The following is a 17404-nucleotide window of genomic DNA, read 5'->3' as shown; positions in this document are numbered from 1 at the left end:
AGTCAACAGCATTGTAGCGCAGAAAAGAATCCACGTGTATCAGTTAGCGTTTGAAAAGGTTCAGTTAGGTTCAGTACTCACTACTTCCCCTACATGTATTGGGGCTTGTAGGGAGGAAGTGAGAATGAGTGGCACGCCTCCTCATACCGCGATCTCTCCCAATAAAACCTTTTGAACCCACGTTTTGAGTGTCCACCATTACCACAGATGCTTTACATGAAAGGAAAATCGGCATTTCATTTTTCAACAATCAGAATAGCACTGAAAATACAATCCTTTAATTACCATTCGCTATCACCATTATTACAGCGTTACTCTCTTTAGACTTGCTACATATTACAATGAGTGCTGGAGTGCTTTTGGTTCGTTGCTTTTTTAATGTATATTTGTAATAGAATTCTATAGATTACAAGCCAATTCCTGGTGACTGGTATCGAAATAAGTCCATACGCTTTACGCCACATGGTCAAACTGATGCTAAACGAATTAAGTGAACCTGACCAACAGCACAGGAAGCAATAGTGTAAACCTACATTTATAGCAGTGTGCTTGAAAGATGTGCTTTATCAATGCAAAAAAATAAAGGGCCAAACCGTCTTTATCACCATCTTCAATGGGAAAATATTTAAATGTTTCAGTGATCTTCAGCACATGAAGAAGGGGGGAGTGACACGCTTTTTTAAATATATCTTGCCGTGACCATATAAAAATTAGAGCAGGAATTGATAATCGATTATTATTTTACAGGCAATTTGTACTGTAGGCCTACTGGCAGATTTTTGTGAACTGGTATTTGTAGACACGGTGCGTACAATACAATACAGTGCGTACAAGACACGGTGCGTACATTAACAAGCGCCTGTTCAACACGTACCATCGCCCCGCTATTAAATACGCGATGAGGTTTCCACAGATAACGTACTGTCGTGTATAATAATAACAGCAGCCGCTATTAAACGTGCTGGTATTGTCCTCATACCTGGTGGACAAAGACGTCGACCGGGGCCTCCAGCGGGGTTCCCTCTCGGTTCGTCATGGAGAGGAAGCCGAAGCCCATCCTCACATTGAACCATTTACACACGCCAGAGCCGGAGAACACCTGACAGTCCTGCTCGGCGGCCGGCGCTTCCTCCTCTTCGGTCTTCGCACAACCACCTTAAAATTACACGATACGAAAACAAAACGTTACATTTGTATAGTTGCAAAGCGGTGTTGGTGGCTCCCTGTACCGTTTCCTTTTCTCAATCCCAAAGATACATGAAGTACTAAGGTAAGATCCAAGCGTGCTCGAAAGGCGTAATTTGAGTTTGAAAATACCCGCTGATATAAAAGCCACCATCTATCTATTCATAACATTCATAGACATAAAGTACAAATCTGTAGTAAACTATTAGGAACAGCTGTATCCAATAAAAACGTTCTACCGTGTTTGCGTGAGTCTTTTTCAAATCATTGTGGATTCTGGGATACGTACAATGCATATGTTTTGTTGTTGTTGTTGTTTTTTTTTTTTTTTTTTTTATCAGCAATCCATATAAAACGCGTTTACTTGGCAGGATGGCAGTTACACTGAACACCGCGCACAGCAGGAATGCACGGTAAGAGGTCAGCGTCCTCGTTTTATTAAGATTAACCACCAAAACGATTCTGTATCTGATACCGAAACCCGGTGTTTTAGCTGTGGCGTGACAACTGACAAACACTGAGCAGTGGTGCACAACTCAGGTCATGAAGGGCCGGTGTCCCTCTTGGTTTCTGTTCTAACCATACCCTAAATTAGTTAATTGGACCAATTAAGCTTCTAATAAGGTCCATTAAAGTACTTTAGGGTGCAGTTGGAATAAAAACCTGCAGACACATCGACACTCCAGGACCGAGTTGTGCACCACTGCTTTCAAGGCAAAAGTTGAATCCATCAGGCAATGAAATAAATAGAAATGTACCAGGCTGAACTGTACAGATAAGGTTGTTCTTTTGGAGGTCTAGAAATCCGGCTGAAGAAAATGAAAAGGAAAGCAATCGAAATTGAAATAATAATGCATATATATATATATATATATATATATATATATATATATATATATATATATATATATATATATATATATATATATATTCATCTATTTAAAATTACGAACCCAATCAGAACGCCCTTGCGGAATGTAAACTACCCTCTTTGTTCAATCAAAATAATTATATACAATACATACATACACATACGCTCTTTCTCTCTTATAGGGAACATATAGTCATTCCCCAAAGCCACATGCACATCCGTTTTGCGTGGAAACGCAACTTTTTTGTTTTAGTTCAAATAAAATAAAACACCCAACCTGTAAATTCCTGGTTTGAAACCGAGCCCATCCTGCTCTTCCCGAAAAATGTAATCCCGAATCCCGATATATATATACAACAAATCCCTCTGCCCCAATCCACGAGCCCTCAGAGATGCTACCGCTTCCCTTAACAGCTTTCAAATCAAAAGCTCGGGGAAACAAACAAAAGCTTTGGCAACATCTTCACCCAACAATGGAGGTGGGAGGGCCGGGAGCGATTTTAAAAAAGAATCCCAAAATCTGAAAGACAATGAGGGTGAACCCAACCACCCCCCCCCCTTTTAAAATAGACCCCGAGATCAAACCATAAACATTTACAATGGAATCTACCTTCGGCCATGGCTCTCCGGGACTCTCGGATACCTTCCGTACTATCCAACAATGCGTAAAACACAAATATCAGGGATTCACTTTTTGAACTCGATTGTTAAAACGAGCACGTATTTTCTCCACTTCCTCTAAAGATTGTATTTTTTTTGGTCACATACTCTTCCAGTAACCTGCCCCCCACCACCACTACCCCCCACCTTTTGGGAACTCCACGTGATTCTCAATTACACTCTCTTCACTGTTAATTACGCATTCCTGAATGAAGGATACAAAATCTAGCAGTGACCAATCACAGGCAGAGACCACCTAGCAGAATAGCCAAGGAAGATCACAACCCCCCTCCTTCCTCTCTGGACAGTATTAAATGACCATCCACCCCCCATCCTCCGCCTTTCCCCACTTGGTTGTAACGGTCACTTCGTGCTGAAGTGGTCCTTTAAAACATTAAAGATGACCATTCCACATTCCAAACCTTAAAGTCGAAAAGAAAGAGGAGGAGGGGGCATTTCCTTTTGAAAAAAAACAGTATCCATTCCTTACGTGTGTGTGTGTGGTTATTATTACAGCTAAGGTACAACCCAGCGTCTTTACACGATATTTACAGCGCAATATCCCATTTAGTATGTCCATAATCCCGCTTGCGGTTTTATATAAACTGCTAGCGTTTGATAGCGTTTTAACACCGCTTTACATATCATTTAATTACACAGAATTAATACAATTCAATCAAATGCATTTCAAAGAGGAGAGAAACAAAACAAATACATATTTGAACAATTGTATTTTTCGTTCAAGACTAATCGGGGTCTTTAGAGGTAAATTGTCCTTTCAATGCTATGGGATCAATAATATTGGATGTTGTGGATATTTGTAGAAAATGGAAAACACGGTTATTTTGTTAACGCTTTAGTTATAATCCAACACATTCTGAAACCGATATCTATCTGTTTCTTTATCCATTAGGATAATTTTTTTTTTAAATTATTTTTTAAAGTGCATTATGTGTAACCTATAGCAGGTATAAAAATGTGAAGTGTTTTGTGCAAGACCTTGGCTTTGGAAGTCTAATTAGTTGACCTGTTCAATTAATTACTAACATGAGTAGAGGCTAATAGCTAATTAACTTTTTATTTATCATATTTACAAAATCTGTGGTGTTATCTTTTACAAAAAACATTATTATTATTATTATTATTATTATTATTATTATTATTATTATTATTAAACTGGAATATTGAATGCCATTGTATAAGGGTGTTCGTGAAATGTACGGATTAATTTGTGTTTATGGGCCTTTGCGTGGGGATTTTAGGAGAAAGTAGCCATTTTATTTGGCTTTGAATAAAAAAGAGGCAGTGTTTATTTACTAATTGATATGCAATCTCCATTTAGAACAAACGAAAGCATGACCTACAGCACACAGAAACCTGTTTAAATGCGTAATCGACCCTTGAAATGTTGTGTTCGGCTGCCGACTGCTCGGTCCAACAGCGAGCACTGTACCTGGTTTTAAACGCGCTGCAAGGAACGCAGTTGCTTCGTTTTGCTGGGCTATCTGGCTGCAGGGCGAGTGTGGGGGAGGGGAAGCAGTGACCACAGCAGGTCACGTTTTATCAATTGCGCTATTCTCCAATAGTCAGTTTAAATTTGCTGACTAGACCGTAAAATGCACAAGGGAGCGGGATCACCTTAAAAGTATATATATATATATATATATATATATATATATATATATATATATATATATATATATATATATATATATATATATATATATATATATATATATATATATATACACACATATACACACACACAATGTTAACAAAACAAAAAAGGATATATTGCCTGCATTTTATTATTTTTTTAAATACATTTTTTAAAACAAATTGTTCGCCCGAAAGATATATTTTTGTCATGCACAAGTACATTTTAGTTTTTTTCCCCCCTTTTTTGGAGAATATTTGTGAAATAATGTTCACAGGACGGATTCGGGCACAGCTGCAATATCCAGTGTGCGTGCACTAAGATAACAGATACAATCAGACTGATCCGATTAACGAATGCTTCTGGTTCATCTTCAGATCAAGTGTTTAAGAATGAAACATGTTAGTGTGTGTGTGTGTGTGTGTGTGTGTGTGTATATATATATATATATATATATATATATATATATATATATATATATATATATATATATATATATATATATATATATATAGCAATATATATATAATACAGCACTGTTCATGTGTTGTTTTAGTCCATATAAAAGCCTAACATAAACACTAATATATTCTGTTTATAATATTTGTTGTATCTTTAGACATTTGATTTAACTGGTTTTGTGGTGTGTGTGTGTGTGTGTGTGTGTGTGTGTGTGTGTGTGTGTGTGTGTGTGTGTGTGTGTGTGTGTTTTGCATTGTAAATACGTCATGTGTTGAAGTATTTATTTCTAGGTTATTCAAACTAGTTATTTTGGCTGTGCTGCTAAATTGCACAATAGCCAGGTAGAAATGCAAGACACATATTACTAAAAGTGATGTTAGGCTTCTAAAAAAACTATTTTACATATTCAGTGTTGGATTATTCAATATTCAGGGGTCTTATTATAGTATTCCGTATTGCAGTACATAGTAAGAAGAAAGACGTGATTGGGATCTGCACATTTACAGCGCAGCTACCTCGGGAAAATGTCTCCTCATTTGTGTTACATCTCGAATAAGGAACGCTGTCTTTTAGAAACCAGGGTTCCACTGTTGTATATACCTACTGTTTAACTCTATAGTTACACATGCGTTTCTAATGATAATTAGCAATAATATTTTTTTCGTTAACAGCGTGAACATATAATATTGTTATCGTCGTTTAAATATTAAATTAGGACCAAACCTGTCATTCTTACTTTTAAAGACAAACATGCGTATACAATCCACGAATGCACTGTTTGTTTGCTTTATTAATCTTGCTGTCACGATTTAATCAGCGGTGGCAATTAAATCTGCCTCAATTTCGATCGCAGCCATTACGAGTTTGTAACTCAGAAAACAGAACAAAAAAACTGAAACTGGTGAATTTGCCCAGCGCGTCTGACAGAACGGGCATGTTACCCAGTTACATCTTTATTTAAAAACAGCAAAATAAAGTTGTTGTTGTTTTTTTTTTTTTTTTTACTTTGTTCTTTTTACATAATCAATAATAAGGAATTGACATTTGATTTACGATCTTCTATTATGGTGCGCCACTATTTTCATCGATTGTGATCAATCGGGCTGTTCGGGAAACTGATGCCGGAGGCAGCGCCCAGTAACTGAAATAATGTGATTTAAACAGTCAGTGTGCGATATTAGCTACATGGTCTGGATTGATCAAATATTACCGTGAATGCAGGGATATTAAACTTATCGCAACTTATTTGGTTGCAGCAGGAAATTATACAATGTAAAACCTTTATTGTAATAGTTACATTTATATACGTATATACACATTAAAATGCGCTTAAATCTAATGAGATTGAGTTTTTGTATATTGAAAAAAAAAAAGTTTTTAGTGTATACGAGGAACTGTTTTTAACTTGCCTCAAGCTTTGCCTGAATAATTTCCCGTTTTTGTAGAATCACGGGATTATCACATCGCCACGTGACTATAACCCTGGTTTTGCTGTTTGCAAAGGCTGCTGGTTAATCGAGTTGCCAGAGCAATCTGGATTTGAGCAGTTCACAGCTGCATTTGAAAAGCTGTCAGGATGAAAAAGGCGCATTCAAATGCCCGTAGCAGTGATAATCAGCAATGGCTCTCTAATAGTCCAAAACGGCCCAGTTTTTGTGTCAGCCAGGAAGTAAATATCGGTTTTAAACATGCATTGTTTTCTAGCACTTACAATCAGACAGACTCAGAGTATTGAACCAGTCTGCAGCTACAATGAATGCTCTAGTGCTCACCTAGACTGCGCCAAAAAGAAACAGTTTGAAACTACGCCACTCACTGCTCTCCTCATCAGCGCGAAGCTGCTTTTAAGGTCGTGTTCTCTGCTATCCACATCGCAGGCAAACTGTCCGCTTCATAGTATGTACATGTGCATGGGCAATGTGGCCATGGTAGAAAACCGGGTCCGCTGTTTGGAAAACGTCTCCACCAGACACCTACAGCACAAAACCAAATTAAAACAACGGCTGTCTGGACAGTATAAACACATCGACACCAGAACAACAAGGGACCTGTTCAAATGCCGTTATGCTAATTAGAGGTATAGGTTTTTTTTTTTAAATTTGTTTTGTTTTTGTTTTTTTAAGCCTCGCTTATTAACAATTTCATGTTTCTGGTCTCACGTATTCTGCTGTTCATGCGAGTCAATCAATTTGAATTGCGATGGGATATGCAAAGCTCTGCAAGACAACAATTTAAACGGTGCCAGCAGCGTCGCTGAATTGTTACCGTGTATTCCACTGCCAGCAGGTTTGACTGTGTATTCGTTTCAATGTCATTCATTTAATATATGCAATGTGAACTGTGGAGTGTATTATCGCTGTATTAGACACCGCGACAGAGCTACAAGGAAGTCATGCAAAAACAATGCAGCATCTGAGCTGCAGCCGACAGAAATCGTGTTTCTAATTCTGAGTCCGTGTACATTATATATATATATATATATATATATATATATATATATATATATATATATATATATATATATATATATATATATATATATATATATATATATATAGCTGATTCCCTTATCCAGATAAATATTACGGTACAAAGCATCACATTACAGATCATCACATAGTAAAGTATCACATTTCAGAGTATCACATTATAGGTAAGAGCAGTTGCAAAGTACAATAAAATCAGCAGCAAAAGATCAAATTCAAATAAGAGCAAAAAATAGAGAATATAGTAAATAATTCCACTAAGAGAGACAGGTTCGACTGAGAGCAGTTAACTTATAGTAAAATATTAGCTTTAAATGTCAACATGAAAAAATAAATCTATTCTATAATAGGCCTAGTATTTGAAACGAACGCACAGTGAGCTATATTTAATAATAACAATACCATTTTTGATTGCAATTTTTCGAATATTGGCCTACATATCAACAAAAGTACACGGCCTCCACACATCCGTTTTTAACTGTCAGTCTTTGTATTAAATATATTTTCCGATTGTTTCTTTCTGCCAAGTATAAATGATAATAATAATAATAATAATAATAAATAATAATAATAATAATAATAATAATAATAATAATAATAATATCACTAACTTTCAACATGAATACAAACATATATTTCATAACAGTATTTTAAACGAAAGCACAGTTTCTATTTAGGAAAGAAAATATCGTGAGGTTAATTAAATATCAAGTTAATGGAATGTTAACTTAGTGCTGGAACTTTAGGAATTTGCCTAATTGGCTCTTGTCATGAAAACCAATATACGCGTTTAATTGTGTTGTTATTGCTGTGAGGTTTAAATAGTAAACCTCTATTTTCAGTCACCCTATAATATAATAAAGTATTGGTTTCCATCCTCAACTCACTCCCCTGAAATGGTCCAAAAATGTGTGCCAATATTCCGAAGCGCTTGTTATTCTGCGCCGGTGATGTATCTATGAAGCTATCGCGACAAACGGAACCAATAAAACAGTAGGATTGATTTAAAAATAATTAACGATGTAGTTTTATATAGACATTTGTACCAGAAAAAAGAAAGATACACGACTTGTTTAAACGCTTGAAAGCAATGCGCGGGTACGCTTGCACTGCGGTGAAGTGTTGACAGCCACCGGCACCCCTCCGCTTTCTCTGCGCTCTGGACACCGGTCCCTGTCACTCTCACAGACGCCGCTTCGTGTTTCTCCTGCTGCTGCTCGACTCGTAGTTCTCTAGTGGCGGAGGCTGCTGTTGCCTGTTTTTCGTTGTTTATCTACTTCCTTATGGGTTATAGTGATTCACTTATAACACTGTGTTTGTACTGCACTAGTATAATGAACACTACATTTATCTGTGACTTGCAAGAAGCGCCCCCTTTTTAAAATTCATTCCAACATATTAATGAAACCTTGAGCTTTTTTTGTTTAGGTCTAATCATTGGGTTACTAAGGTACCCTATTACATATCATTTTAAGACGGTAAAGAAATTAAGATTTTAATATTACGAACCCATAGGGTTACCATAACGCTGTGCATTGCAGTTCATAATGGCGGTTTTTCTTTTTCACACTAAGTGAAAGCAGTGATACATACAGTGAACCTCTATTTAAAATGTCTGGCACATACCTTATGGATGTGTTTAAGAACGTTTAAAAAATACGTCACACATATTCTATTAAAATACATTTGAGCCTGTGTGGATAGCAAACAAACATGGTAACAGTCCGTTATCCTGTGTCTATGCAAGCCTTCGACAGCTAATACAAACGTTTCGCTTTTCCCATTTTAAGCATTTTATCCTTTGAATTTGGGTTCTTAATATTTACAATTCTTACAATTAGCAATTCTTAAAACGTGTTTTTCTGGATACTAGTGTTCACCAGTAAGATTCTGAGAGAAAACCAATCCGAGCGCTTTGTGATAGGAAATATTTCCGAGTCCCTGTCCAGGGTTCTGATCGATGTATGGCCCAGCATAAAAAAAAAAAACAAAAAAAAAAAAAAAAACAAACAAACAAACAAAAAACACACACACAGAACGAAAAGGAACGATTTGGAGGGGGAAAAGACATTTTTTTCAAAGCAATTAATTATATAATTTAATAATTATTTCAAAACACACACACACAGACACACACACACACACACACAATTAAAAACGTCGATAAACAAATAAGCGATACAATCATCATTATAATAACATACATGAATATTTTATTTTTTAAAAACAATACACATGGAAAAACTACCTGTGGTTTTATATGCAGTCCACACAACGGTCTAAATTTAAGCAATTATAATGCGTTATAATTTAAGCAGGCCAAAAGTTTGTTCACAATTATTTATTGTTTTATTTTCCTTTAATCTGTTAATAGTTTTCTTAACTTTATTTTGAAGTGCAAAGATACCGATGAATCTGACACAATCTATTTGAGAGACATGAACCATTAAAGAACTAAATGTTAGCACATGTATTTATTAAATCTTACCTTGAAGGTATTATTCTACTCCATTGCGGGCTCAATTATTGTGTATAGCTACAAGAAATTCTTTCAAATCAGAAGCCCTATAAAGAACTGCTTCTAAATTGTTGCATGCTTTGCTTATATTTCACATTATACGTGTTTATGATCTGTTTTATACTTCAACACTTGATTTTATTAAAATGCCTTTATATTTATATAACGTATTTATCTAAAATAACAAGAATGTACAACCGCATATTCATGTATACTTATTGTTTGATCAGTGCCACCAAATATTAATTTATTATTTGTTAAGCCAAGTTGTAGAATATTCTTTTACCAGTATTGCTAACTCAAATCGATTATTTACTACATCACCGTAGATCGATTCATATAGGCAGCATTAACATACAGGAAGCGCTATTTTAAAATTCAATTATGTTTAGCCTATTCGATTACAATTTTTACTTCAAATTATCTTTAACCTCACATGTTTATTTAGATTTTCATACAGAACCCTTCAACCCTTTCAGGACCAGAATTAAGCCTAACTATTACAAATGCACCTTTCAAGTTAGAAATGTAAAGGCTGAATAGCCCAATACAAAAATCTGTTTCTATTACAGCTTTAAACACACGCTGTGGTTGTAATAAAGGATGTTATTAACGATAATATATGGTTAATAACAGCATGCTACAATGTTACAGTGTTAGCACAATTAATTAAAACAATATCATTAGCATGCCATTAAACGTTACACTGGTAATGTGGCATTGCAATGTGTTTGTAATACACTTTTATTACTGAGTATGCAGCTCCTATACGATCACGGTTTATTACGCATTGTTTAGACTGTTTCTTTTCACAGGTCTCCTGCAGTACGGGTTTTACTTTGTGAAAAAAAAAAACAGTTTTACTAACCTGGAGCTGGCACTGTCAGAGAACAACAGATGTGCAGGGAATTCATCATCCAGAACTCCACACCTAGAACCACACCTAGAACGAAAACAGTAGCAGGAGTCAGAATTTGTTTGAAGGGAGTTTTACACATCATGATTCATTGGTGTCTGTTTCCCCTGTATTGAGCCCTCTGCAGTAGAAAGGGGTATTGTTGACTGTCCGGTTTGTTTACAGTCTCCAATGGTAGTTTTCTATAGAGACACAAACCCGCCAGTGAAATCTGCTTGAAACACCGTCAGATCACTGCTTGTTTAGAAAGGTATTGGACAGTTGCTCTCTTTGAAAGGTTATGGAAATCACGTTGCTTCTACAGCTGGTTTTAGCTCTAACTTGTGTTCAATCACAATATAGCTCTACTGGTAATCATTTATGTTGATTGTAAATATAATGGTTGAGAAATAAAGAAATATTTTATGCAACAGAAAACACATTTCAGTATTAGCATTTATACAACATGCTTTTTCTATGCTTCACCATCCATTCACTAACGATTCACAATGGAATACAATATTCCAATTAGATCTTATGCAATCGATTTTAAACACATTTTTAATTTTCAAGTAATTAAAAAAAAACTATAATTTGTTCCATAAGATGTGTTTAATTATTGAACAGCTGGTTCAACAGTGCAGACACACAGACAGACTGACGAAGAAGAAACGTACCCACCTGAGTTGCAGCCCGTCCATTAGTTTCAAACAGTGAAACGTATTTTACTGCATCTTCGATATTAATAAATGGTTGTTCTTTCCGATTCAACCCGTCTCTATTTGTTACTCGTAGATGTCTTAGTTCAGCTTCCTATTTTGACCGATCAAAGCTTTGGCGCTTCCTATCTTGACCAATCTGCCAGGTCTACTCTGTACCTATAGCCTACATATAAACTTCAGTGGCGCTCAGTTTATTTATACAGGAGAGACTGACCGGGAACTTTTCAAACCCTTACTCAACCACCGGCCGCGTTAACCGCAATCCACTTTGAATAACACTTTGACACTCCCATTCTCCCTCAATTCTAAACCAACGCAAACCTCAATTTCTCAATTTGCAGCAGGTGTTCTCCGAGCCTGATTTAATGGGACCGGACCAATATTTACAGCTATGGCCAGAAGCTATGCATCACACTATATAATTAACTCATTTTGCTCCATTGAATGACACCTGCTGAATCATGTTCGGTTGACATATTTAATTACACAGGCCGACCGCTTTGTAGTCTTCCACTATCATTTTGTAGTTTCTTTGATTACACGATGTTAAATATCTATATTATGTTCATATCTTTGTTTTTTTTTTTTTATTATGTCTCAAGGTGATGCAAAACCGTTGTCCATAGCTGTATATATGTGTGTTCCACATGCACCCGATAATAGATGGCATTACTTGGGCATCTGCTCAGGTGAGTGAGTGGGAGGATACTTGAATCCAGTGGGGAATAGTCTTTGTGTCTTCGCCAGCCTGTTCTGCTGTGTTCCTTTGTGTTACCCGGGCTCTGTGGATTTGTTTACCGCGGTGCCCGGAATCCAATCTATGGGCTGATCACCAGGGAGAGTGAGTCAGGCGTGAGTCATCGTCATCAACAGATCGGCGAGCAAGCGCTTTTGACAAACTTAGGATTTAGGACAAGAGACTCGGGGGACGATATAATAGTCCTTCAGTTCAGGGAACAGGACAGACTTGCCAAGCAGATGCCGGGGTCTGACCGCAATATAGGCGCGGTCCAAGGCTGTGGTCTGACCGGTCTAACAAAGCTGATGTGCTCTGACCAGTCTAACAAAGGAGATGTAGGCGGGTTGCTAAGCTGTCTGTCCTGCTGGTCGCGCCGTTAAGAAAGGCCACCTCTTTATCACCTGGAACTGAAAATTACGAATAACTATCAACAGTCGTGTTTCTACATTATCTCTCCCTCTCTATAACAAACAGCTGCTCGTTACAGATGGACAGTTTCCAAGAGAAAACGCCTTTGTTACGGATGAAACTAAACAATGGATGAACGTTGCTGAAGCTTTTGTTTCTGAAAGATGAACATAGTTTTGCTCCCGTGACAACGTTATTTTGGTATGACCACATCAGCCTCTAGTTATACAAATTTAAAGTGTGGGACGATATCACGCACTCCAGCAACACGGGGTGAATCGGAACACTCACTTACTGTTTTACCAAGCAAGACAAACCAGTGGTGGTCATTGTAGGAATTCCAGTCAAGGAATGAATAGCCTTTTAAATGATATACTGTTTCAAAGCTCATCAATAAGTATAGTAAGAAAGACCAGAATCTGAAATGCATTTTTTGATCAAACAAGGACTCCCCAACCCCAGTAATTATTAAACCAATTAGGTTAATAACTACTTGTTTATGGTTTAGTTTGAGAGGAATCCAGATACTATGTGTGATGTGAGGGTTTGAAGACACTGACAGAGACTTTTCAAAAGGTTCCAGAAAACGTAACCCACTTTATATTTGTTGGTATAATAATATTGTGGCATGGTTATTCCCAATATAGGTTGACCCAGTGTACAATAGATAGTCAGACTGATAGCAGCCACTGATGAGTGAATTTTATTAGGGTCACCATTTTCATAGACTCCACAAGGTGCTGGAAGGTGCCCTGATTGATGTAAATCCATACAGTCATTAAGATTTCATTATTTCATACAGTTGGTGCAGAGAGGCAGGAAGGTGATTGTGCATCATTCAGATTCACCCTCAAATCATTAGCACTCAATTGTGGCGTAGTGGTTTGGTGCATTATCATGATGAAATGAGTCACTTTGGATCAAATTTCCCATTGTTTTTCTGGCAATATGCTGCAATGCTGGTGCTGACTAATAATATAGACCCTTTTGGCTGATCTGACCTACATTGCATGTGTCAATGACAGGTAACTGGATCTAAAGACATAAAGAGCAGCTCCTGCACTCATACAGCTGGTCTCACAGACCCAGATTATCACTAGGAACCTGTCCTCTCTCACTCAACTACACAATGAGGTCCTGCACCAGGAATCTGTCCTCTCTCACTCAACTACACAATGAGGTCCTGCACCAGGAACCTGTCCTCTCTCACTCAACTACACAATGAAGACCTGCACCAGGAACCTGTCCTCTCTCACTCAACCCAACTAAACAGGGATGTACAGCACTAGGAATTGACACTTCACCCTCCCAGAGTCCAGAACTGTAACCAAGGCAATGCCACAGACCAAGACCAGCTGTATGCTATGCAGCAGCAGCAGTGTGCTGGGATATAGCAGCTTGGCTTTTCACTAATGTTAGCCCCTTGTGAAGTGATCCTTACCCAGCCGGACTCACCCAACCTCAAGTAAGGAAGGTGCTTGTCCACCTGCCTAATGCTACCTCATAAACATACATGCACAACACAATTGCTTCTGATTTTCTCCTTGGTGGGAACAAGCAATGGTGAGCTTGGAAGGGATGGGCTTTGATGGGCTGAACTGCCTTGTCTCCTTCCCAAATGTTTCCTATCTTCCGTTGTTCTAATCCAATGACCAGATTTTATGTTAAAATTTATCCATAAATTCACCTATGTTAATTGTTATTTTAACGTTTTATTTTAATCCCAGATTTAAAACATTTTTGAATAGAGAATTCTTTCTTTTTATTTTTTTTGATGGAAAACTAACATCCCTGCTAACCAGGCTCAGGTGCACAACTGTAAACCACAGGACAGTAAGGGTGAAAATGAGGAATTGCTAATCTCTCAAGATTAAGACTTCAGTTTAATATCAACCATGAAAACAGATGATCCAATTTTGTGTAATGTTACGCTTCTGAGAGGAGAATGTATAAAACTTGCTGGAAACTACTCAGAATATTAAAACAACTAGATTAGTTCTTGGTAGATTAATAATATTTCATACACTGCTGCCTTTGTTCCTTCAGAATAGAGCTCAGAATACTCAAATGCTCCTATTAAAATTAATTTATTTTCACAACCCTTGTGAGATCATCTCTGGATTAAAAATGCATTATTTTACAAAAAGCATTCATTGACCAACATGCTTTTTTATTAACTCTTTAAGCTAAAGTGAAATAAAGGGTTTGTATTATGAAGGAAATGCACAGCATTCATTTGAGCTGTTTTGCCTCACTGCTATCAAAAGAATCCTCATGCCATCCAGTTTGAATGTAATTTGAAGAATAATAATGTTAAAGTAATCTTTAAAATTACTTTTAACTCAGAAAAAACTGCAAAAGAAAAAGCAACTTCAATTATGACTTTTTAAAATCTATGTGTCACATATGCTTTCTGTAATTATCTATATACAGCTTTAAAATACAGATTATGATGTGACATGCACCTAATATTCTTTATGGATATATTTGACACAATCAACAGGTTCAAGTATTTGTGAATAACCTTTTTAACAGAACCCCCATTCTTTACAGCTGCTGCATTGTTCCTGGGAGACCTGTTTGAAAAATGATGGAAAACGCCTGTTCCACAACAACTGATTTAGCCGTGGTTTCCATAGCGACGCAATTGCCCTTCCTTCCCTCTGGTAAAAGGAAACAACCTTCACCTGACCTTTGACATTGGGAGATTCCACTAAACAATCCTGCACGCATGCAACCAGGACCATTACTGGTGAAGGATACACTCACAAGTGTCATACTGGGAGCCTGGGACTTACTGCTGTTCAAATCAGGGGACTGGAATCATACTGGTCACGAGACTATAACGTTTATCATTAAAGGAATACTTTAAATTTTCAGAATTGAATCTATCTATCTATCTATCTATCTATCTATCTATCTATCTATCTATCTATCTATCTATCTATCTATCTGTCTGTCTGTCTGTCTGTAGCTATATCTCCTTCATGCTCTGGGTCCACAGATGTGGAAATGAAATGTTGTTAAATATATAAAATGACTCTTGTGTATAATTTTGAAAAGTTAGTAATAATACGTTTATTTTGCCTATATATTTTCTTAGATTTTAAATAATGTTGTGACTGTAGGAGATATACATCTATATCTATCTCTCTATATCTAGAGCAGTGTACACACGTATAGAACACCCCATTGCTTCTGTAGTTTTGTTGTGCGTATGAAATCAAACCACTGGAACTGAACGTATTAGAAAATTGTCAAAAAATAGGCAAGTTTGAGGTTGTCTAAATTAATTAATGACTTTAATGGGTCACTCATGTAAGTCGTTTAAAATAGTAAGAGAAAAGGAACTCGTAACCACAACTAGTAAAATGCATGAGACTTTTTAGAAGTTGTTTAAGATTCCTGATTAAAGCATAAAGCGGTCTAACATTTTCACACAGGAGTGCCTGTTGTTTCTATATCACTGATTACTGACTTCATGCAGATAGGTATATCAAGGATATACCAGCCACATCTTGAGGTGTTCCAGTACACGTGCACACTGTTGTAGCTCTGTATCTATCTGTATATACCCTTCGCTCACTACATGCAGAATTGCTGCATGTTAAATTCCAGCCTGTGCAATACTTTATAATGCATATGTGTGTTTTTAAAGCCCCTCACACCACATAAAGTTCACTAACGCAGTTTAAAAACATTTAAAAAATATATTTTTTAAAATCTGTTTATTATCTCATTATATGTGTTTCCAATCCTCGTTTACTGCTGTTTCTGATCTCATTCTAACCCTTGTTCGTGCTGTTTCTGATCTCATTCTAACCCTTGTTTATGCTGTTTCTGATCTCATTCTAACCCTTGTTCATGCTGTTTGTGATCTCATTCTAACCCTTGTTCATGCTGTTTCTGATCTCATTCTAACCCTTGTTCATGCTGTTTATGATCTCATTCTAACCCTTGTTTGTGATCTCATTCTAACCCTTGTTCATGCTGTTTGTGATCTCATTCTAACCCTCGTTTACTGCTGTTTCTGATCTCATTCTAACCCTTGTTTATGCTGTTTCTGATCTCATTCTAACCCTTGTTCATGCTGTTTCTGATCTCATTCTAACCCTTGTTTATGCTGTTTCTGATCTCATTCTAACCCTTGTTTATGCTGTTTCTGATCTCATTCTAACCCTTGTTTATGCTGTTTCTGATCTCATTCTAACCCTTGTTTATGCTGTTTCTGATCTCATTCTAACCCTTGTTTATGCTGTTTCTGATCTCATTCTAACCCTTGTTTATGCTGTTTCTGATCTCATTCTAACCCTTGTTTATGCTGTTTCTGATCTCATTCTAACCCTTGTTTATGCTGTTTCTGATCTCATTCTAACCCTTGTTTATGCTGTTTCTGATCTCATTCTAACCCTTGTTTATGCTGTTTCTGATCTCATTCTAACCCTTGTTTATGCTGTTTCTGATCTCATTCTAACCCTTGTTTATGCTGTTTCTGATCTCATTCTAACCCTTGTTTATGCTGTTTCTGATCTCATTCTAACCCTTGTTTATGCTGTTTCTGATCTCATTCTAACCCTTGTTTATGCTGTTTCTGATCTCATTCTAACCCTTGTTTATGCTGTTTCTGATCTCATTCTAACCCTTGTTTATGCTGTTTCTGATCTCATTCTAACCCTTGTTTATGCTGTTTCTGATCTCATTCTAACCCTTGTTTATGCTGTTTCTGATCTCATTCTAACCCTTGTTCATGCTGTTTCTGATCTCATTCTAACCCTCGTTTACTGCTGTTTCTGATCTCATT

The 17404-nt window shown here is 36.8% G+C and overlaps 1 protein-coding gene across 1 annotated transcript in view; it reads right to left on the bottom strand.

Moving 5' to 3' along the window:
• Positions 1 to 17404, bottom strand: part of rpa2 (replication protein A2) — a 35558-nt gene that overhangs the window by 9590 nt on the left and 8564 nt on the right. The window contains exon 2 of the mRNA XM_041233887.1: positions 980 to 1155. Within this exon, the coding sequence (XP_041089821.1) occupies positions 980 to 1155 (176 nt within the window). The remainder of the gene's footprint in view (positions 1 to 979; positions 1156 to 17404) is intronic.

The sequence above is a fragment of the Polyodon spathula genome, chromosome 32, assembly GCF_017654505.1.
Source record: "Polyodon spathula isolate WHYD16114869_AA chromosome 32, ASM1765450v1, whole genome shotgun sequence".
In the NCBI taxonomy this organism is placed as follows: Eukaryota; Metazoa; Chordata; class Actinopteri; order Acipenseriformes; family Polyodontidae; genus Polyodon; species Polyodon spathula.
Note: the sequence above shows the minus strand (reverse complement) of the source record. Positions and strands in the feature narration are given on the sequence as shown.